General features: G+C 40.7%; 1 protein-coding gene across 5 annotated transcripts; it reads right to left on the bottom strand.

The window, feature by feature from the left end:
* Nucleotides 1-515: 515 nt before the first annotated feature.
* On the bottom strand, nt 516-21,930 carry LOC104882280 (protein MODIFIER OF SNC1 1). 5 transcript variants are annotated; one of them, XR_787994.3, is made up of 11 exons: nt 21,631-21,930; nt 18,557-18,633; nt 7,354-7,434; nt 7,216-7,260; nt 6,684-7,053; nt 6,363-6,465; nt 5,430-5,510; nt 4,003-5,329; nt 3,653-3,920; nt 939-3,572; nt 516-845 (listed from the first exon to the last, which is right to left on the bottom strand). XR_787994.3 is itself a non-coding variant. In XM_010664836.3 (10 exons), exons 2-10 carry the CDS (start codon nt 18,586-18,588, stop codon nt 1,032-1,034), a joined length of 4,848 nt encoding a protein of 1,615 aa, XP_010663138.1. In that variant the 5' UTR covers nt 18,589-18,633; nt 21,631-21,905; the 3' UTR covers nt 516-1,031. The 5 variants fall into 5 exon arrangements, 2 of the variants coding, with proteins under 2 accessions (XP_010663138.1, XP_059590082.1); XR_787995.3 differs by having other exon boundaries at nt 516-842; nt 21,631-21,905; XM_010664836.3 differs by having other exon boundaries at nt 516-3,572; nt 21,631-21,905.
* Nucleotides 21,931-21,987: the final 57 nt, after the last annotated feature.

Raw genomic sequence — 21,987 nt, forward strand, 5'->3', positions numbered from 1 at the left:
ATAAATCAAAATTCATTCCTATCAAGATTTTAATTTTAATTTTATTTCTATTTTCATTCATATCCTCACTATTCTTGCATATCACACATCTCCCGTTTCTCAAACCTACATAATAGTACCTTTTAAACTCCATAATTTAAGATAATCATTATTCGTATAATATTTACAAATTAATTAATAGAGGGTAAAAATAATAGAATAAGGGGGAAAGTCAAATATTCATTTATATATATATAAAATGAAAAAAAAAAAAAAAAAAAGAATGAAAAATGATTCCTTGAAAATTGATGGAATACAGACTCAATTCCAAATATGTGAAATAAGCACTTGGAATCCAAAATGACACCCTTTCCTCTCGGTCTTCCCAAGTAAACACTTGAATCCTGAATGGCTCCATTGTTGTTTGCTGGTAATTCTTAAACCTCCTGGAAACAAGCAGCACAAAAATAGTGAAGCATAATAACCTGTTACAGTATCACTAATCACTACCACATTTTTTAGAATGGACGCCAAAGTTGCAAAGCAGTGCAAAAGCAAAGACATCATTATGTAAGAGAAATGGGGAGAGACCCAGATGGGAGAAACTTGTTCGTTACCTGCCAAAATCTACATCTAGCAATCCCTCTGGTGGATCCCTATTTAGAACATATGGATATAGAGAGAAGCCACTAAATACAAGGTTCTTTTAAAAAATATCAAAGGTGTTCCACAGAAACCAAACCTTGACCAAATTAAGGCGTCCCAATCAGATACATTTTCTTAAAACTAAGAACAGAAATCACCCACGTCCCAATAATTCCAATCAGCCTACACGGTTTTCACCATAGATGCAGCTCATCACCCTACTGTTCAGATGCATATGGCACTTGATTAGTCTCCAATAGGATTTCATATTTAACATAATCCAGAAAACAACTACCATTGAGACTGGGCAATACCTGTAAACATGGGAGATCAAGCTGCAAGCTAATCATTTTGAGGAATGGTTTCCAACCAAAGCAAAAATCCCAGCTTCAAATATTTGGTCTTCATCAATCATAACTAGCATCTACTTGAACATTCCCACTTTGCCGACTATAAAAGTTTCCCCCACCACGCCTTGAGTGCCCGTGACCCCTCTCCCTGAACCGCAAACTTGTATTATGTGAACCATCTGATGCTCCTTCAAAGTTTGATCTGTTGTTGCTGAATGGCCTAACAGGCTGGTATTCGTTATGTGAATTATGCCTCTGCCTTTCCCGGTTTGGAGGTTGATTGTGTTGCTTGTTATCTTGCCCACCTGAGCTCCAATCTCCATGAGATTCATGCCCCCCTCTGCTAAAACGGTTACTGTGGTTTCCATTCTTACGGAAACCTGTGGACAACCGCTGCTCATTTCGAATATCAGTACCTGCAGGAAGTGGTTCAACAGAGTTAACAGGACCTTGGATTGGGGAGTGAGGGCGTCCTTTAAGTGAAGCTATATTTTTTTCCTCTCTCTTGGTCTCCTGATGCCCAGCATTTGGTGCTTCTATTACAGTGCCAGTTTCAGATGCAGGTTGATCGGTGTGAGGATGGTCGGTCTCCTTGTCATGTTGTGGTGGAAAATGTGCTCCACCATGGGGAGTGGACTCCTTTCTGATGGTCCTAGCAACTTCAGCATTAACATTTTGACTGCTGTTGTGCCTGCCACCCCGCTGATTATGCACCGGATATGCCTGGGATTTGGGTTGCCAATGAGATGATGACCGCTCCCCAGCACCACGATTTTCTTTCAAAGCAACAGTTGTGTCTGTTTGACCCATCTCAAGAGGCGAGGATTGAAAGCACATTTTATCTGTGTTCCCACTACTAACATTTTTGTGATCAAGACCATGAGTATTCCCCGTACCCTTTTGCCCTTTAAATGGATGTCGCTTTCCTCTGCCTGTTACTCCTTGATCTTTCACAACAGCAGATGGGGCTGGAGCAGCTGAATCAGAACTTTCAAGTGTGTTCCAACCGTCAGGAGTATTCCAATCATCAGAATATTTTGATTGGCCCTTAGCTGATTGCCCATCAGGCTTTAGGGTTTCACTATGCTCAATGAATTTCTGAACATTCTTCTCCACGCTTGAATTGTAAGAGGATTCCTCTTGCAAGCCTTGTACATGGGTTGATTCTATTGGAACCCTTTGGCGCCATGAACCAGATTTTGCCTGCCTATTTGGCTTAGTGTCACCATTCCTGGACTCCACAGCAAACCCTGATTTCTCAATAGCTGTACCAGCAAGTTGAGCACTGTCAGTGCTTTGAGAACCAGATTCCCCCCTCCCAATAGTCTCATCTGATGTTGTCTGATTGATTGAAGGAGAAGTTGGTCTTTGAATGCTTCCTTGTTGAGCCAGTTCTTTGGCAACGGGCTTTGGAACATATCTCTGTATTTCTGCCCTCTTGTTTTTAAGATTATTCTGCACTTGATGATCCCCCCTTGACGATGTATTTTCAACTACAGTTTTTTGGCTGACCTCATCAGCAACCTCACTTTTGTTCTGTGACTGCACAGGTGCCCAAACAACAGAATCACTGTTGTGGAATTTTTCCACAGACCTATTAACTTGGGGGTTTCTTGGCATCCTACGAGGATGTTGGGGTTTCCACTGGTTCGTTGGTCTACCATGGGCTTCTTCGTTTGGTAAAGATCCACGGTTCTCAAAAGACTGAATTGCATCCTTAGAATTGGAGATTGACTCAATTGAACTAGGATCCAACTCAAGTACAGAAGCCTTTGGCTCAGCATTTTCAACAGAAGCCTTACCAGGATTTGTCTCTCTTGGCAATGATGCCTCCTCCAGCTTCAGCTTGTTCCTGCCAATCCTGTTATTTTTCCTTCTCTGATGTCCCGACTCCGTGGTAACATTTGCATTAACAGGCAAGTTTGATTCACTGCTCGTTACAATTTCAGTTGCAACATGCTCAACTGAAGCAGCAGTACTGACCACTACATCAGTAAGACTCTTTGGCACCTCAATTGTCACAGTAGAAACTAACTTTTCAGTTAAATTCTTTTCCACAGGGATGTTATGCTTTGGAATATTCTGCCTTTGTTTATAACCCACTCGCTTCTGCTTCGAGATACTAGCATCATTTATTTGGGGAGAATTTCTATTATCTGCAGCATCAATGCTATTAGCATTTTGTTGCAAGGGCAAAGATTGATTATTTGAAATAATGGGTTCCTGGTAGGGACTCCTTGGTGTCTCTATAGGTAGCTCTCTGGACAAATCAGTGGAGCCTCCAACTCTACTGGCATTGCTTTCATGAATCTGAGTAGTTACACTGGGGCCAGAAATCAAGGCCGAGGATGATGCTCCAATTTTGCTAGCATCCATATTGGATTCAGCAACAATTTGCAATTCTTCTTGCTTGTGCTGGAAAGCACCACTTGATTGAACATTTTCCAACTTCTGAGTCGAACCATCCACTGTCCGTGTACGCCTATTCAACTCTTCCAATTTAGCATGAGCCTTGGCTTTCTGCTCTCTTAGTCGCTCTTCCTCCTCCTTCTGTAGTTGTCTCCCCCGTTGCTTGGCTATCTCTTTCATCTTAGCTCGCTGATGAAAAAGAACAATCATACTAAATAAAACTCAACATGCATAAAACCTAGCAGGCATGAAGAAATTATAAATATTACCTGTGCCTGGCTATCACTTGGATCAGACATGGACCCAGATTCTCCATCCTCTGTTCCTTGAAGGTGTAACCCAGACTTCTGAGGAACCTGCATGGAGGAATGGCAGTCTTGCACATCTACATTAGAGGACAGTTCAACATTGCCAGACCCTGTTACACTTGAAGAATCTGCAACAAGAGATTTCTTCCGCCATCCATCAACATCTTGAGCATTGACCCTTCCTTTACCACGATGGTCAACTCTTCCTTGCCCACCATGAGTTGCTCTCCTGTGGAATCGGCAGATGAGCTTTGGCCCCACATTGAAAGTGACATATGCATGACTAGTGGAAGCATAAAATCAAAACAAACCTGGAGATCACTGTTCCACTAGCAGCTACCTGTTCAAGGCTTCTATCTTTGCTTCCAAGTCCAGTAGAAACGCCTACTTCATGGGAGGCAGGGATTGCATTGGTGTGAATCCTTTCAGAATATGTAGCACCAGAATCAGCCTCCTTTGTGGATTGATTGGTCTTAGTATTATCAACTTGTAAACCATTCTTTTGCTTCTCCCTGCTAGAAACAAATGGAGCATCATGCCGTCCATCAGAAGCCCGGGCTTTTGCATTTAAACCCTCTATTTTCTGAATCAGAGTGGAATCCTTTGGAGCAGGAGGGGATGGTTTTGGAGCTTCTGGAAAAGTAGAGGCTGCAGTTTCAAATTTCTTTGTGGAGCTGTCATCAATCGGCTTCGCACTGCTCACACATTCGGTTAACTTTACTTTGACAGGGGCAGAAGAACCCATTTGATTGTCGAAAGTTTGAGAAGCAGCTTCCCCAACAACTTTTATTCTTCTTGAATCCAACTCTTCAACCTTTTTTGGATCTCCTTCCCAATCATCATCCCATGGCAAAGTTTTTCGTTGGTCTCCCTTTGCTAGATCTGATGCATTGGTTGTCCCAGTGTGATCCCACTTCTGTTCATCTTTCCCATCCCAATCATTGTGTTGCTTCAGAAGAACCTTGTACGGTCCTCTATTATCATGATGATAACCAGATTCAGCTTGCTCTGGAACCATGGCTTTTCCAGAAGAACCATATCCACCAGTTCTGGCATGGGAATTGTTGGAATCACGAGCATTTTGATTTGAGTACCTTTCATAAACAGGAGGACCGGCTGCCATTCCCATAAATGGAAGATCTCGTTCATTGGAATTACAATAACCCATTGGAGGAGGATAATAGCCCTCATAAGGCACTGGACCAGGGTAAAAACCAGGCCTGATTGGCATACCTGGGCGGATATAAGCATCAGGCATATGAGGTCTGTACATATCTCCATTCTTCGGGTGGTGTCCTCTTGGTCCAGCTCCTGGTGGGGGAACTGGCTGTGAGTTGGCAAGGGCAGTAGCTGGAATCTGGGGACGATAATAAGGAAATGGTTCCATGGGAAAGCCACCAGGAGTAACCGGTGCGCCATATGGAGGACCTGGAGGTCCTCTAAACCAAACGCCACCTGGAGAAGGTGTTCCATGCCAAGGTTCAAAATGCTGAGGGGGAATGCTAGCATTTAGGTATGGTTGGGATTCCCCCCGCCATTTCTCCACACTGGGTCGGGGCCCATCTTCCACATATGTGGAATTATCCCTTTTCCAAGTATTTACAGCTCCACTTTTGACATCATTGACGGAAACATCACCTAAAATTGAGAAAACATACATAAGCAATGGGTGCTAGACCTCAGTGGAATAAAAAGTGGCATCAGGAATGGGAATGCATCTTAATAAATGTATACAGACCAACTGGGGAGGTCCCAGTCCTCTCTTTTACTGGTGCTACTTTGCCAGAAGATGAACCAGGGCGAGCATGTGAACCGTGCTCTGTAATGAATTATAAATCAAGCAATCAGCATCCTTCTAGAAAACAGTCCTAGATTCCTTGTTAAAATGTCTCCATCATCATGTGGTTGACAGGTTATGCAATAAACCATCAAAAAACTTCTGGGCCCAAAAACAGACAAAATGACACCCAAAACAGAAATTTCTCAAAGATTTAAAACCCAGAGAACCACATGACAATCAGTGTTGGACCATTTATAACATGTAATTGCTCACCAAGGAACTCCTAAATGTAGAAACAAATAAAAAATACATAGCTAGAAATAATATAATTATCAATTCAACAACTCTTTACTTATAATGCAGAAAGAGCATGCAAGTATTGCCAGAACTAACAAATTAAATATACATACTAATCCCAGGAAACAGTATAAATCATCAATTCAAGGACTTATAATTTTTATAACTATTTCCCACATATCTCTAACACTTTCACATATCCTTGTTCAATCCCAAATTAATGGACTGCTCAAAAACTGGAAATCTCTGGTGCACAATATTCAAGGAAATGAAGATGCATATGACATCAAACCCCTCTAAAGTAACTGTACTAGAAGAAATGAAAGGTCAAGAAAAAAAATGTTATAATAGCAGACATTTCTTAGAAGATTTCCACCAATTAGAGACAATCAAACTTCAAGACACGAGAAAAGAATCCAGAACTATGAAGATAATCAACTTAGTGATTCTTTTTTATAATAGGAATGAGAAATCTTGTACCTTGGTGTTTGTTCAAGAATTATCTTTTTCTAAACCAAATGTTGGGAAGCAAAGTAGTCTAGAAATTTGAAGGTAACTACTGTAGGAATTCTTAATTATGAAAGGTATGAGAACCTTGTAACTCGGTGTTCTTTCCAAAATTGTCTTTTTCTGAACCAAGTGTTGGAAAATCTCCTGAAGTCAGAGAAAACCCATCACTCTTGGAGGATGCCACCCCCTGCATGAATAACAGTTAAAAACTAATCAGAGCATTAAAAAATAATGCAACAATCTCCAGCCTCTGTTACAACAGGAAAGGTATTAGAATGAAAAAGGTATACCATTTAAGCACACATATCATACTAATCATCACACATAATGTCTGTAACAATATTGCAGCATATCCTTTACAGTAAAAATTGCAGTCATCACATAGAGAATACCACAGGAGCCTACCAATTTTTCAGCAGTACCAGCTGCACCCCACGCCACTGGATTTTCAGACAAGGGTTCAGCAAACCGAGATAGCTGTGAGCTACCAGGTCTTGTTTCTGCACTGCGAGGACGTAATGATGCTAGTGATGATTGATTTGATGTCAATGGCCCAGAAGCTGATGATGGTCTAGAGCTAGGACCCCATGCACTGGCAGTAGATTCAGAGGCTCTATCGCTACCGGCAGTTGATGGTCGAGTGCCACTTCCACCAGATGAAGGGCGACCACTGAGGTGACTTGGTGAACCACTGCCACCATCAGTAGATGGAGAGATTGTGGAGGAACCCCAAGCATTTGATGCAGAAGATCGGTTGCCCCAGCTAAGGGTACCCCTATCAAGTGTGGAAAGAATGCATGGATCAAATTAAGTGAAACAGAGGCTGAAAAAGTACAACCATATTACAGATCTTAATTCTGGAAATATGTTAACATCATTGAAAAATAGTCTAAAACAACGAAATATATAACAACACACTAAAGAAAGAAAGACTCACTTAGGAACAATTTCCACGGTCGGGTCCAGACCATGATTTTCTAACCTTCAAATAACAGAGAGAACACACAAAATTTCAGAGTAAAGCCAAGTAACTCACTTAAAAGAAGTGAAAATGAGTCAGCAGGAAACAAGGTACCTTTGACTGGGTAAGTTTATAGGTTTAGGAACGGCGACTTTCCCCAAAACAGTCATTCCACCTCTTCTTGGAGCACCCCACCTGCAACAATATCGGCATAATCTGGATGTTAATGGATTAAAATTCATTTAATTTCAGAATCAATATCTAAAATTGTAACAGTTTAACCACATTTGCAATTAACACCAATTTACATTGATACACAAGGAGGTGGACCACAAAAGAATCATCAAAATACAAAGAAAATAGGTGATTATAAATTAGGACAAAATTACCAAAATCAGCTACAAGGATACTAAAAAAAGATCAAAGTAACAGTCACTGTACACATCAACACAGAAGAATAACCAAATAAATCCTTGAACATTTCTGAATATATTTTTTTTCACCAAAATGAAATGAGTGCATTAATAGGTGACAACACCACCAGTTCTTAAAGGAATTTTACATGTTTTTTACAAGCTCCACTGACCCCTCCATAAGGAAGGTTTCTTAATACCTACCAAAGAGATGCATTTGAGGCATATCAGGGTGTGGGTATCCATTAGAAATAATAAAATCTCAGAACAAAAACAGATAGCCAGGAAAGAAATTGTTCAAGGAAACAGATGTATTCAAACTCTCAAGAAATCAAATGTAGGAAATCAGGCAAATAAATCAAGAGAATAAATCTAATAAAGTACTAATGTCAAAAAAAAAAAAAAAAAAAATCATTATTTAAAAGAAAAAAAAAAGGAATAAGACTCATTGTATATTATGTCCAGAAAATTAACATAAAAGTAAAATAAAACTTTTTTTTTTTTTTTTGATAAATGAGCACAATATATATTAAAGGGCAAAAAGCCACAAAGCATACAGGGAGTATACAATGCAGCCTAACCCAAAAACAAAAGAACAAGCAGCCTCACCAGCCCTTAAGTAGCCACTAGCCACTCCAAAAAGACTAAAAGCGAAGATGACTCCTCTCCCATGTACACTCTAGCCCAACTCCACAAATTACAAACAAAAGAATTTTTGAGTTTCTGTATATCTTAAGAACCCCCCCTGAAAGTTAATCTATTTTTCTCCTTTCATACCGTCCAAAGAATACACAACGAGATGGAATACCAAATTTTTTTCCTCTTTCTCCCCACAAAAGGGTCCCTCCAACTAAATAACACCTCTTTGACTGTCTATGGGAACACCCAATGAACCCCAAACAAGGCAAGGACAACTTCCCAGAGGACCCTGACCACTATACAGTGTAAAAGAATGTGATTAACATTTTCCTCTTCACAGCCACACAAAAAACAGCAATTAGGAAACTATCACCCTCGCTTTTGAAGCCTATCCAAGGTGAGGATCTTCCCCCACGTAGCCTCCCAAGCAAAAAAAGCAGCTTTAATTGGGACCTCGTCCACCCAAATGCATCTAACCGGGAAGGCAAGGGCATTGGGAGCAACCAGCAAATTGTAAGCATCCCTAACTCCAAAAGTGCCTTGACCCCCACCTTTCCATAACACTGAGTCCTCTTCTTGGGAGATCTTGAAGTCCCTCAGCATATTAAACAAAGCTCCTATTAAATCCAGCTCCCAATCATTGGAATCTCTAGCAAATCTGAGATTCCAACCCCCTTGACCGAGGCTAGAGTCCCACACCTCATTAACCGTTGCATTCCTATGGACCACCAAGGCAAATAACTGAGGAAAAATTCAAGACAGTGCTGCGTTACCACACCAGTGATCAGTCCAGAACTTGACCTTAGCCCCCTTACCCACCCTAAACATCATGTTATCCCAGCACCAATTTGTCTCCTTCAAAATCTCCTTCCACACCCCCACTCCAAACGCCCCGCGAGCTTCATTAGTCCGCCAACCAAAGCCCTCTTGGCCATACTTCACCCCGATCACTTTCTTCCAAAGGATATCCTTTTCAAAGGCAAACCTCCAAATCCACTTACCCAACAAGGCCTTGTTCAGTACACACCACCTCCCAATTGATTAAGTGGATTTTCCTTTCCATTCTTCCCCCTCCCCAAAGAAAGTCTCTTTGTAATTTTTCAAGCCTTCTTGCCACTATCTTGGGCATTCGAAAAAGGGACAATTGGTAAATAGGAATGTTGGCCAGAGTGCTCTTGATGAGGGTAATTCTCCTGCCCTTAGAAATATAGTCTTTTCCAAAGGGCTAATCTTCTCCTCATTCTTTCTTCCACCCTATCCCACATAGATATGGCCTTGTGGTGGGCTCCAAGGGGCAGCCCCAGATAAACTGAAGGAAGAGTCCCTACTTTGCACCCAAGCTCCACTGCCATTTCCTCAATCTCTTCTCCCCAACAGGAATTAATTCGCTTTTAGCTAGGTTTATTCTTAGCCTAGAAGCCGCCTCAAACCAAGCCAAAATCCAGCTTAAAGAGATTAAATACTCTTTCCTTGCTTCACAAAAGATGATTGTGTCATCGGCAAAGAGTAGGTCAGAGACATCCATCTCCATCCTCCCTCTTCCCCGAAGGCTGCAACCTGAAATGAAACCCCCAACAACAGCCCTTCTTATGAGTGCACTTAGCACTTCCATACCCAGGACAAAGAGGTAAGGAGACAAAGGATCTCCTTGACGCAGCCCCTTGGAATTCAAGAAGCCTGCTGGCACCCCATTGACCAAGACAGAAAATTTGGCAATTGAAATGCACCACCAAATCCACTCCATCCACCGAGACCCAAAGCCCATCTTGTGCAAAACCTTCATGAGAAAATTCCAATTGATGCTATCGTAGGCTTTTTCAATGTCCAGTTTGCAAATCAGCCATTTCTCCTTACGCTTATGCCAGAAGTCAATCACCTCACAAAGGCATTCTGGTCCACAGAAACCACCTTTCCTAAGACCTTCTTCAGCCTATTCACCAACACCTTGGCCAAAAGCTTGTACAACCCCCCTAATAAGCTGATAGGCCGAAAGTCCCCAAGGTCCTCAGCCCCCCTTTTCTTTGGAATAAGGATCAGGAAAGTGGTGTTGAGGCTTTTGACAAAAGATCTTTGTTCATAAAACTCCTTAAACAGATCCACAATCTCCTCCTTCACAAAGTCCTAACAAAATTGCCAAAAGGCCACTGTAAACTCGTCCGATCCAGGAGCTTTGTCACCATTCATTTCCAACAGGGCAGAGTGGATTTCTTCCTCAGTGAAAGGCAGCTCCAAGCCTTCAGCTTCACTAGAATTTAGACTTTGGAGGTGCAACCCCTCTATATCAGCTTTCCAGCCTGGCTCTTCAGAGAGCAGTTGCTAAAAAGCATTCACAATCCCCTCCCTCACCTCCTGCTCCCCAGTCCTCCACACCCTATTAATTTTAATTCTATCCAGGGAATTGTTTCTTTGGTGAGCCTTGGCCATCCGGTGAAAGAATCATGTATTCTTGTCCCCTTCCTTCAGCCACAACTCCCTCGACACTTGTCTCTAATGGGTTTCTTCCAGCAGAACCCACTTTTTGAAAGTTTCCTTAGCTTCTTTTTCCATCTCCGTTTCTCTTTCTGAGAGGCTCCTTTCACTTTCCACCCTATCCCAGAACTCGACCTGCTAGAGAGCCGAGTTTTTGTTAACTTCTAGCCTTCCAAACACGTCCCTATTCCGATCTTTGATTTGCTGTTTCAGCACCTTCAGCTTAGTGGCCAATCTAAAATTGGCCCTCCCACTCACCCCAGACCCTTGCCACCATCCCCGAAGAAGGTCCTTAAACCCATCCACTTTCAGCCACATGTTTTCAAACCTAAACGAAGAGAGGCCTCGTCTTAACCCACCACCTTTCAGCAAGATGGGAAAGTGGTTAGAAGTGGGTCTCAGCAGCCTGCTTTGGACAACCCCACAGAATTGATCAAGCCAGTTCTGGTCACAAGGAATTTATCCAGTCTAGCCCAAGACTGGTTGTTCCTACCCCCACTCTAGGAAAACACACCACCTTGCAGCGAAAGGTCTAGAAGCTCTAACTCATCAACAGCCTGGGCAAATCTTCTCATTGCACCACTTATCCTTCCTTGACTGCTACTTTCTCTTTGGGAAAGGATGACATTAAAATCGCCTCCTAAACACCAAGGGTCATTCCAGAAGCCTCTGATTGCCCCTAGCTCTTCCCATAAAGCCTCCCTGTCCTCCTTAGAGAACGGCCCATAAACTCCTGTGAAAATCCAGACGAGCCCATCTTCCACATTCCTGAGCCTACAAGAAATTGAGAAGTGTCCCACCTCCATCTCAAGCACCTCCACGGTCCTTTTGTCCCAACAGATCAAAATTCCACCCGCAGATCTATGAGCATCCATGGCACCCCAGTCCAGGAACCTCCCAGAGCCCAAACTCCTCACCACACCCTTAGACATTGTTTGAATTTTTGTCTCCTGGAGACAGAATAGATCCACCATTTGATTTCTAATCATGGCTTTAATCACCTTTCTTTTGGAGCTATCATTAGCTCCACGCACATTCCAGCTTAGCAACCTTAACTTCATTAGACTTCCAAAATCTGGCCCCATCTTTCTTGTGTACCACACTTCTGCTTCTTCCCTCCCTCATAGTTAATGGAGCATTCTAGTCTTTTCAATTCCCTTTCAAATTTCGATTTGTCCAGAAGGAACTTTGCTATGGACTCTTTCCCTCCTTTTTCTGATCTTGACCAAGAAATCCAAAATGTCCTTCTCCAAGCCCTTTGTTGAAAACCCCAGGAACATGCTGAATCTAGCCAACTCGCTATCCTCCCAATTGACCTCCTCCCATCCTGTAGCTTCATGTGGCACTGTACGGACCAAGCATAACTCCTCTCCACATTCTCCATTGTTGCCATTGTTAACCTCCATCAGCTCCCAACTAGTAACAGTCTTCTTCTCTGTAGACCCCGGGCCATTGACAATGCGACACGGTGTTTCCCCCTGGGCTATCTCCCAACCAGCCCCAGAAAAGTCGTAATACTCCCCCAAAGGAGTCCGACCAGAAAGAGAAGAGAGAGAAGAAGGGGAAACAAGAACCAACAAGCCAATAGGGTTAAAGGCGGTCCCATACCTTAGAGCTTCCTCCAATAAGGCGCCGTCAGTCTTCAAACTCTCCTCAGATCGTGACTCCTCCTCAACCTGCTTCCTCAAGCCGTCCTTCATCCAGAAAGAGGAGATGCCAGAGTCTGGACCCTCCAGAAGACATGGGCCAGTCAAAACCGGGGGGCAGGCCTCACTAGAAAGGGCTTTACCCTTTGCACAAGGCAGAAGTAGGCCTTGGTGATCCGGCCCAGGCACCACTAAGGGCTCCTTGGCCTTGGCCCACTTAGAAACCTTTCTAGGCGACGGCCCAGAAAGAGACAACCCAGAACGAGACGGCCCAGCCACAAGACCAGCTAGGACTGGCCCAGAAGGCCCAGGGGCCATATCAGAGCTCCATGGGGTCTTAGCAAGGCCCGTCACAAGAGGCTCACCCAAGCGTTGCTCCACAGGCTGCCCCGACCCGCATGTCTGCCCCCGCGTCCCATCGGCAGACAGCGGCAAGGCCTCAAGCCTTGTGACACCGACCTCCTCCAACACGAGCTTACTTGCGCATAAGACTCACCCCCAACCTCGCCTCCTGTTATAGCCTTCATCCCTCTCTTTCCTGTCGGCCCCGCTCTCAAGACTGACCTAACCTCCCACCAAAGGATTGACACGTAGCAGAAATCTTCACTCCAAATTTCCACCACGTTAGGAAGCTCTTCTCCGTTCATCTTCACCAGAATCCGCGCCCACTGCAACTCTTCTAGCTTCTCTGTTTGGGAGTCGACTGCAAGGAACCCCCCACACTCCTCCCTTATCCTTCTCAGAATGGCCCGATCCCATAAGGAGACGGGTAGGCCCATGATTCGCATCCATGCCTCACGCCTTTTCTCCCTTCGAGACTCCATTTTTCCAAGCGAAGAAGGATCCCTCCCACCGAAATGCTTTCGAGGCTTAGGGCTTTCTCAACTTCTGCCAATAGTTCAAATTCTGGCAGAACCTTACCCCTCTCCAGTTTTGCTAGCCCTAAGTTGCCCTTCAGTCCCCAAGATTTTGCCAAAAGGGTCCCCCAACTCTTCAGGTCATCCCCCCTCCCTGAATTAGAGTTCCAGGACCCAACCAAACAATGAACCAATTTATTCAAGTTTCGGCTTAGCTCCTTTTCTCTGACCTCCACCTTAATCACTGCTCTTCCTTTGCTCCTCGGCTGTTTGATCACTTCCGCAAAGGTTTTCGTCATAATGGGCTTCAGCAGCATCGCTTCGTCCTTCTGGCCTTCCTTTCCTTCATAAGCAATACCCAGACGTCGTAGCGTCTCCACCATTAAAGCCCAGCCCCTCTCTGCTCCTCTCCCTTTAGGGATAAAAATGCTGAAACTTTTATTCTCCAAGTCCACAACTCCTAAACGGATGAAGCACCCACCTTTGTTTTCATCGCGTAACAGTGAATAGGCCCTCGCATTTTCCAACACTCGTATCCTTACTGCAATGAACCAGACCTTCAAGAAAGAGCCCTAGGCTCTCCGGTCCCAGTCTTATCCACGACGAGATCCCTCTTTTCCTCTCCACGATCGTAGCTTGTAGTTTGCCTTTCTTCTCCTCTACTTCAATCTCAAAGGTCTTCGACTCCACACTAAATCTACCCTTCCTTGAGCTATTCCAAGACCCTAAGAGGACAACCCCCTCTACACTCTCACTCAGGCGCAGAAGCCCTTGCTCTCCTCCATCGCTCTCAGTCTCTCTCACTCTAGCCTTCTCTCTCTCTCTCTCCTCCATCGCTCATTAGAAGTTAAAAGTAAAATAAAACTTTGATGCCATGAGGAAAGAAAATCTCAACCAGACCTAGAAAATATACTAAATCTAATAAAGCTAACAACTAGAAATGAATATGAGAGCAATTTCACATTGAAAGGAATGATGCTAACATATCTTGGGATTCTATCATAAACTCATCATCTGAAGGCATGTAAAAATTTAGACGATTTCTTAAAACAAATTTCTTGTAAAATTTGAGGAAAAACTAATGAGATTAGTTTCTCTAGGCAAAGCAAATTATGAATATGAGTTATAAAAGAGCAGCTATCCAACTCAAAGTAGAGTTTATTAGTAAAACTTTCAAAACTAGGGACAATCTGTGGTCCAACCTAATTTTTCCAAGGTCTAGATCATGTGACATAAAAACACAGAACTAAGGTCAACCAAAATAATTCAACATAGCTGAAACAAAGGTAACAAACTTCTTCCAACATGAATCTTGGCTACCCAACATGTAAATTTCCACGTCAGAGAGGCCAACTAAAACTCATTGCTATGCCACCTCCTAGTACCCAACCTATTGCTAAATCAAGGGCTTATGCTAGAGAGAGAGAGATATCAGGTACATCATTTAGAGCAACCATTAGAAGAAATCGTGAAAAGTAGTCCCTCTTATATGCTACATTGTTGCAAACAAATGTTGAATTAAGAAATCGAAATCAAAAATAAAAATAAAGTGAAAGATAGAGCATCTTATCCCTCAATCTGATCAGCACCTTCTGCAGACCAGGCTTTTTCAAGTTACAAGCAAGATGAGGCACATTATTTGGAGAAACTATCAGAAGAAACAACAAAAAATAGTCCCCTTATTCTGATTAAAAAAAAAAAAAAAGGTCCCCTTATCCGTAGCCCACTATTGCAAACAAATCCTAAGCAAAAATATTAAAAACAAAAATAAAATAAATAATTGAATGTCTTATCCCACATTCTGATCACCACCTTCTCTAGTCCCCAGGCTTTTTCAAGTTGCAAGGGACAACAAATAAAAGAGAAACTAAGAACCTTTTACCTCAAAACAGTGAGAAATACTGCTAAGATTTTTCTATGCTCCATTAGGAAAAATAAAGAGTTTTGACCAAAAATACTCCCTTTTTAAAAAATAATCCATAAAATAGATTTGGTTGCAAAGTAATTCCCAATCTAGTGCGTTTTTGCCACATAAGCATCTACATCATAAAACCGTAGTCACCAACTTCGGTTTTGAACTTAACTTAAATTTATATACATATACATATGAAATTGTGTTGTTTCATTTGAAATATTTTAGTTTATTTTTCAAAATAAATTTAATATCATGAATTTATTATATTATTTTTATTGTCTATTTATTAAAGTTATGTGATTAAAAATATTTTTGTTAGTTTTATTAAAAAAATTGGCATTATAAATATATATATAAACATGAATGTATGTATGTATATTGTTGGGTTGGTGTTATGTTTTACTTGTTTCATTTTCTTGATATTATTTCATATTAAACCATGGAACTCATTCTCCAGAACCTTGGGGGATGTGAAAATTTCCTGAAATAGGACATCTGAAGGATCTTCTAAAGAATTTCTCAAGAAACAAAAAGGGAATTGCCAATTTGGTGCACAACTTTCTCCTCCACAATCCTTTGTTTCAATTTTCCCTTATAGATGCCTTGCAATGACAGCAAGTTGCTGTTTGGCATGCCAACTATGGCAACTTGCTAGTCATGAAAGTCTGTCAAAGAATCAAATCTGTCTATAGAAATTTTACTTATTTTTACAAAATCTGAAAATTTTTCTGTAGATGCTTGGACAGAGTTTAAAAAAAAAAAAAAAAGAGGAGAGAGAGAAAATGATGATCCATAGAGAGCATGGTCTTGTTAATAAAATCTCAACATTGATAGGAAAAAATTTCTGAAGATAACCAAAGCATAGCTTTTTTGTAGTCTTGTTTGATAAAATCTCAAATAAATAAAAAATAAAAATAATATAATAAATTCATGATATTGAATTTATTTATAAAAATAAAAAATAAAAAATAAAAAACCTAAAATATTTTAAATGAAACAACATAATTTCTTATGTATAAAAAAATTTGAAGTTTAGTTCAAAACCTTAGTTACCAACTAAGGTTTTAAGATTAAATTTAAAGCCGTAGTTAGTGACTACAATTTTGACCATTTTCAAAAAAATCAAAACCATAGTCACCAACCACAGTTCTATGACGTGGATGCTTATGTGGCGGAAACGCACTAGATTAGGAATTATTTTGGAACCCAATCTAAATTCTGGATTTTTATTTTTAAAGGGGGTATTTTTGGTGAAAACTCAAAAATAAACTCAAAACCAGATCAGAACAATCTCCAAGAAATGACATTTTTTAATAGATGACTCTCAAAAAATAGAACTGCCACTTTGCAGCAAAATAAGCAACCAAAACTAAATCCCCCCTTTCCTTCTTATTGTAGAAAAAATGGATTCCTAGAAGAGAGAAGTTTCAGCAATTACAGAGCTAGATTAAATTTCTCGAAGTACTCCTGATACTCCAAATTCCCAGCATAGAGAAACTAAAACCAAAATATTTCTAGTAAAATTCAATAATTATGAAATCCCAAACTTCAAAAATAGTTTTTGAGTCACTCAATAGATTCTTAAATTGCTCCAAGTCATTTTAGTACAAACACCCTTTTATATGCTTAGCCTTTCTCATTCACAAAACCAATATACCACGCCGAACTGATCCTGAAATTAGATTCTGTCCCTATATTTACAACAGGCAGACAAGTTTAGATGATAGTATATTCTGCCTTCTTCTTATTTGGGGATCCCTTTGGGGGCAAACCACAAGTCGGTGGCTGTTTGGGATGGAGTGGAAGAGCGATTTCGGAAACGGCTGGCCTTGTGGAAGAGGCAATTTATTTCCAAAGGAGGGAGAATTACTCTAATTCGGAGTACATTGTCAAGCATGCCTATATACTTGATGTCCTTACTCCGAATGCCAAGAGTGGTGAGTCTAAGGTTGGAGAAAATTCAAAGGGACTTCTTGTGGGGAGGGGGTGCTTTGGAGAGGAAGCCTCACTTAGTTAACTGGGATACTGTTTGCATGGATAAGAGGAAGGGGGGTTTGGGAGTTAGACGTCTTTCCATCCTTAATAGGGCCCTTCTTTGCAAGTGGAATTGGCGGTTTGCGATTGAAAGGGAGAACTTTTGGAGGCATGTCATTAGTAGGAAGTTTGGGGAGGAAGAAGGGGGGTGGAGTTCTAGAGAAGTGAGGGAGAGTTATGGGGTAGGATTTTGGAAGGAAATAAGGAAGGAAGGTGCCCTTATGCAAAATAAAGTCGCTTTTTTAGTGGGGAATGGTAGAAGGGTAAAATTTTGGAAAGATATATGGTGGGGGAATCTCCCCTTATGCAATTCTTTCCCCTCCTTGTATGCTTTTGCTTCCTCTAAGGAGGCTTGGGTAGAGGAGTTTTGGGACACTTCGGGAGTGGAAGGGGCTTGGTGTCCTAGATTTTCTAGGCCCTTCAATGATTGGGAGGTGGAGGAGGTGGAGAGGCTTCTTTTGACAATCCGAGGCGCAAGGCTTAGTCCTATTATGGAAGATAGAATGATGTGGAAAGTGACTTCGAATGAGAGTTTTTCAGTTAAATCGCTCTATAATGATCTATCTTCAAGAAGAGCTGGTCTTTTCCCTCATGGGTTGATATGGAACCCTAGTGTGCCGTCCAAAGTGAGTTTCTTTGCTTGGGAGGCTGCTTGGGGTAAGGTGCTTACTATGGACCAGCTTAAAAAGAGGGGTTGGGCTGTTGCTAACAGATGTTTTATGTGCTGTGAGGAAGAGGAGTCAATTGATCATATCCTTATTCATTGCTCTAAGGCAAGAGCCTTATGGGATTTATTGTTCGCCCTTTTTGGAGTGTGTTGGGTCCTCCCTTATTCGGCTAGAGAGACCCTTATTGAATGGAGGGGCTTTATGTTGGGCAAGAAGCATAGAAAGGTGTGGAAGGCAGCCCCGTTGTGCCTCTTTTGGGCGGTTTGGATGGAAAGAAACAGGATTGCTTTCGATAATGAGGACTTTTCGGTTCATAGGTTGAAGAATTCTTTTGTTTGTAATCTTTGGGTGTGGACAAAATCAATTGTAAATGTAGATCCTCTCACTTTACCTAGTTTTCTTGATTGGCTAGGCGCTAGATGAGGGTCGGGTTTGTTTTCCTTTCTCTTGGGTGTGCTTTAAGGGTCCTTTGTATACTCCCTGTATGCTTTGGGCTTTCCTTTTGGTGCCCTTTTCTAATATAATTCTGTTTTTGCCTATCAAAAAAAAAAAAATATTCAATCATATAACTAAATAAAGTTTGGATATTCCGGTCTTTTGTACAGCTAGGATTTTGACCACCAGAAATATTGGAGACCATAGAGGATGCTGAACTGAAAAAATAATCATGTTATACCTTCGCTCTCCAGTCAACATACTCGAAGTCATGGTTCAATTGTAGTTGCACGGACATCCAAACAATTTTACCAGAGCCTGTGAACAAAAAAAGAGACAAAAAGCTTTCCATCAATGAATGACAAAATGCAGCCAATGAATATAATTTCAGGAAAAATGTATAAACATGACAACCAATATGAATATCATTTTTCTCCAACAAGATGATGCCATAAAAAATTTATGCCATGCAAAAACATGATCATCCAAACTTATTGCAATAATTTTTTAATAAGACACTATTCAAAAGACTATGGATCAACTAGTTATTTTAAAAGACCTACATATGCATGTATGTACACAAGGACATAAGGCTTCCCTTTGACAGCAAGGGTGGGCATTTAGCCAAACTCATAGTGCAGAAAAGTTTGTTCCATATGCATACTGTCAATAGGCTCAATACAATTCCATGGCTTGATGCATCAGCAACATTAAATGCATGTTTTCAGGCCAAATGATATAAGCCATGTTTGGGAGAGCTTCCTAAAAGCTAAAAGCAACATTTGAATTCTAGAAGCAATTTTTAGGAATGTTCAGATAAAACTCTTAAACGTGAATCCCCACACAATCCAACTTGATTTATCTTCCTGTTGAAAATGCAGGGAGACTCTTTCAAGAAACAAAGCAAGAAGTAAATTTCACCTTCATAAAACTTTTAAAATTATAAAGTCAAACCTTTCCTTCGTAAAACTATATCTGAAACATAGTTTCCAAACACAAAATCAACTACACAGGAAAAGCATTGACTTAAAGGTTCAGCAACAAGGGCTAAAGCTATCCCAAACAGGCATTTATAAGAGGAAATGGTGTCCATATTTCAAAGCCGATCTAGAAAATCTAAGTTCATCTATTCAGCAATAAAAAAATAAAATAAAATTGAGTAAATGTACTGTGTCCAACAACTGTAGCAGTTTTGCATTTATAGCCTCAAAGCATCTCAGTGGTTTCTACTGCACAAAGTGGCAGATGAGCTTATATATTACTTATACTGTGGAAGGAAAGACATCCATGCAGTGTTGCTTCTTCATATGATTTTCTTTGAGAAAGTACTGTTGAGCATTGCCTCTGGCAGAATAATTTACTGAGATTCTAAATCTGATAATGTCTCATAAAACTCAAAGATGACTCTGTCTTTTTCTAGCAATTATTCTTTTAGGATTTCTCGCAAAGGGGTAAATAGGATATCATGTAAGCAAGATCTCTGCCAAGTTTCTTTCATCATATCTCATGTATCCCGCTACTTCCCATTCTTTTTTAGCGGATAAGAATAACATTTAAGCATATGCCTTCTCCACATGTATTTTTTTTTCTCTGACTTTTTTATTCCCATCCCTTCAGTTTCTATGCTGATAATAAAATTTCAAGCTGAGCTAGCAACCACAATAATGTACAACAATTTCCATAATAGGAGTCTTCCACCCTCGCATAAGCTTCACTAAATCAATAACCATGAGAAACATAATGATCCTCCTTAACAAACACCTTTTAACAAAATTATATGCTCATCCGATGAGAGTCCCTGGCTCAAGGAAAATGCCACAAATCCCAACCTTAAAGCTCATATCTTAAACAAAAAAAAAGGAACAGTTCCACTAGAGCCAGAAACTCGTTTAGTCTCTAGCAAAGAATTTGATATGTAAGCAAGAGGAAAAATATATTAATGATAAGGCTCTCTGGAAAACAATTCATGAACAAGAAGAATGCCTATAATTCCCCTTTGCTATCTCCCTAGTTTCCTTCTTTCAACCCAAATGAACTTTGCAAAGTATTTATAACAACTACATTTGGTTTGCTCACAAAAAGCATTTATATCTTTTGCTTTTGTTCAGAATATGATATCATTTTTCTCTTCCCCTCATATTGTAGCTGCTTCTACCTGAATCACATAATAGCATCCCACTAGTGCAATAATCCCTTCATGTACCAGGGACTCTTTGTCTTCTCTCTACCCCAAACTCTTGTTACTTCTGATTTCTCTGAAGCATACTATTCCTTTGTGTTATTGTCATATCCATCTCAAAACCTTTCCAATCAGGATTTATTTTGTGAACATGTTTTTAATTAGCTATCATTCTATCCAATGAAGCAGGCTGTCCTCACCAAAATTGTACTTCACTATGGTGGGTCTATCAATTGCAAGAAACTCTAGAAACGGTCCTCCACTTCATCTTTTGCACTTTCTGTGGACAGCAGCATTTATAATGATCAAACCCTTCAGATGAAAAACCATTTTAGGGATCTTTTACCACCAACCTTCACTACTTTTGTCCTTCTATGTCTAGTTTCATTGGATTCAGTTTCATATATTCAATCAAGTCCCTACTCATTTTATAACCTTTTTTCTAATCCTAAAGCATCTCCTACAATTAGAACTTAAAGCATTTACTACTTTGATGAATTTCTTCAATTACAACTGTATGACCAGAAAATAGCATTCACCATAAGATCCTCTCTTCCAGTTCGTCCATGTTGTTCCTTACGAAATCAAGACAAACATTAAGACCTTACCATCCCAACGTAATCCTAGTATAATTTGAATTGCACTAATTCAAATACCCTTATTTCAGCCACTGAACAGAAGCTACAAAATCTTTCTAATATTCAAACATAACAGAACCGATGCTATGAAAATTAAATGATCTACACGATGATGTCCTACAGATAAATTTTAAAAACCATTATCATATTCCAGGGTTACAAATCAACGCCAAACCCAATTATACAACAAAGACTACAATCGACAGCAACATTTCCTCTGCTTCCAAACAATTAAACAAAAGCCCTAAAAATCTTCCAAAAAAAAAAATTCCCAAGAAGATTGGAACACGAAACAAAATCCCTAGAGCTCCGCTATGCCGCCAAGAAAACACCGCAACATAAATTTAAAAGGAAAAAAAAAAGCTCGGTATCTCAAGATTTCATCAAAGCAAAAATTGCAGTTTAAAAAAAATATTTTCCCCTATTTTCCCACGATTTCCCGGCAACCAAAAGGAACAAAAAAAAAACCCACGAAATAGAATTACCAAAACCACTTGCCTCAAATTAAACGAGTCCGCAAACTGGTTCTTGGTGGAAACCCTAAGAAGGAAACAGAGAGGGAGAAAAATAGCAAGGCGTGGCTTTGAGGAGAGAAAGAAAGAGAAAAAGGGGGAAAATCGGGAGATTTGGAGAGGATCGACGATAAATGTAAAGAGGAAGCGATCTCTCTGAGGAGTAATGGTTTTTCAGATCAGAGAGAGACACAGAGAAAGAAAGAGACGGGAGAAGGGGAGAAGGGGAGATGGAGCGAGTACGGAGACGCACGAGTTGGGGCTCGATATATTTATATTTCTCATCATATCAAGTTTTCGTAACGGTACGTGATGATCATTGAATGGTTCGTGGGCTATTGGG

Source organism: Vitis vinifera, chromosome 17, assembly GCF_030704535.1.
Source record: "Vitis vinifera cultivar Pinot Noir 40024 chromosome 17, ASM3070453v1".
Lineage (NCBI taxonomy): Eukaryota > Viridiplantae > Streptophyta > Magnoliopsida > Vitales > Vitaceae > Vitis > Vitis vinifera.

Excerpts from the sequence above, each read along its gene's own strand:
- LOC104882280 (XM_010664836.3), bottom strand. The coding sequence starts at position 18,588 with ATGACTTCGAGTATGTTGACTGGAGAGCGAAG. Across the intron at positions 3,921-4,002 it reads AGTGGAACAGTGATCTCCAG|GAGAGCAACTCATGGTGGGC; the intron begins GTTTGTTTTGAT and ends CCGATTCCACAG. Across the intron at positions 3,573-3,652 it reads CAAGTGATAGCCAGGCACAG|CGAGCTAAGATGAAAGAGAT; the intron begins GTAATATTTATA and ends CTTTTTCATCAG.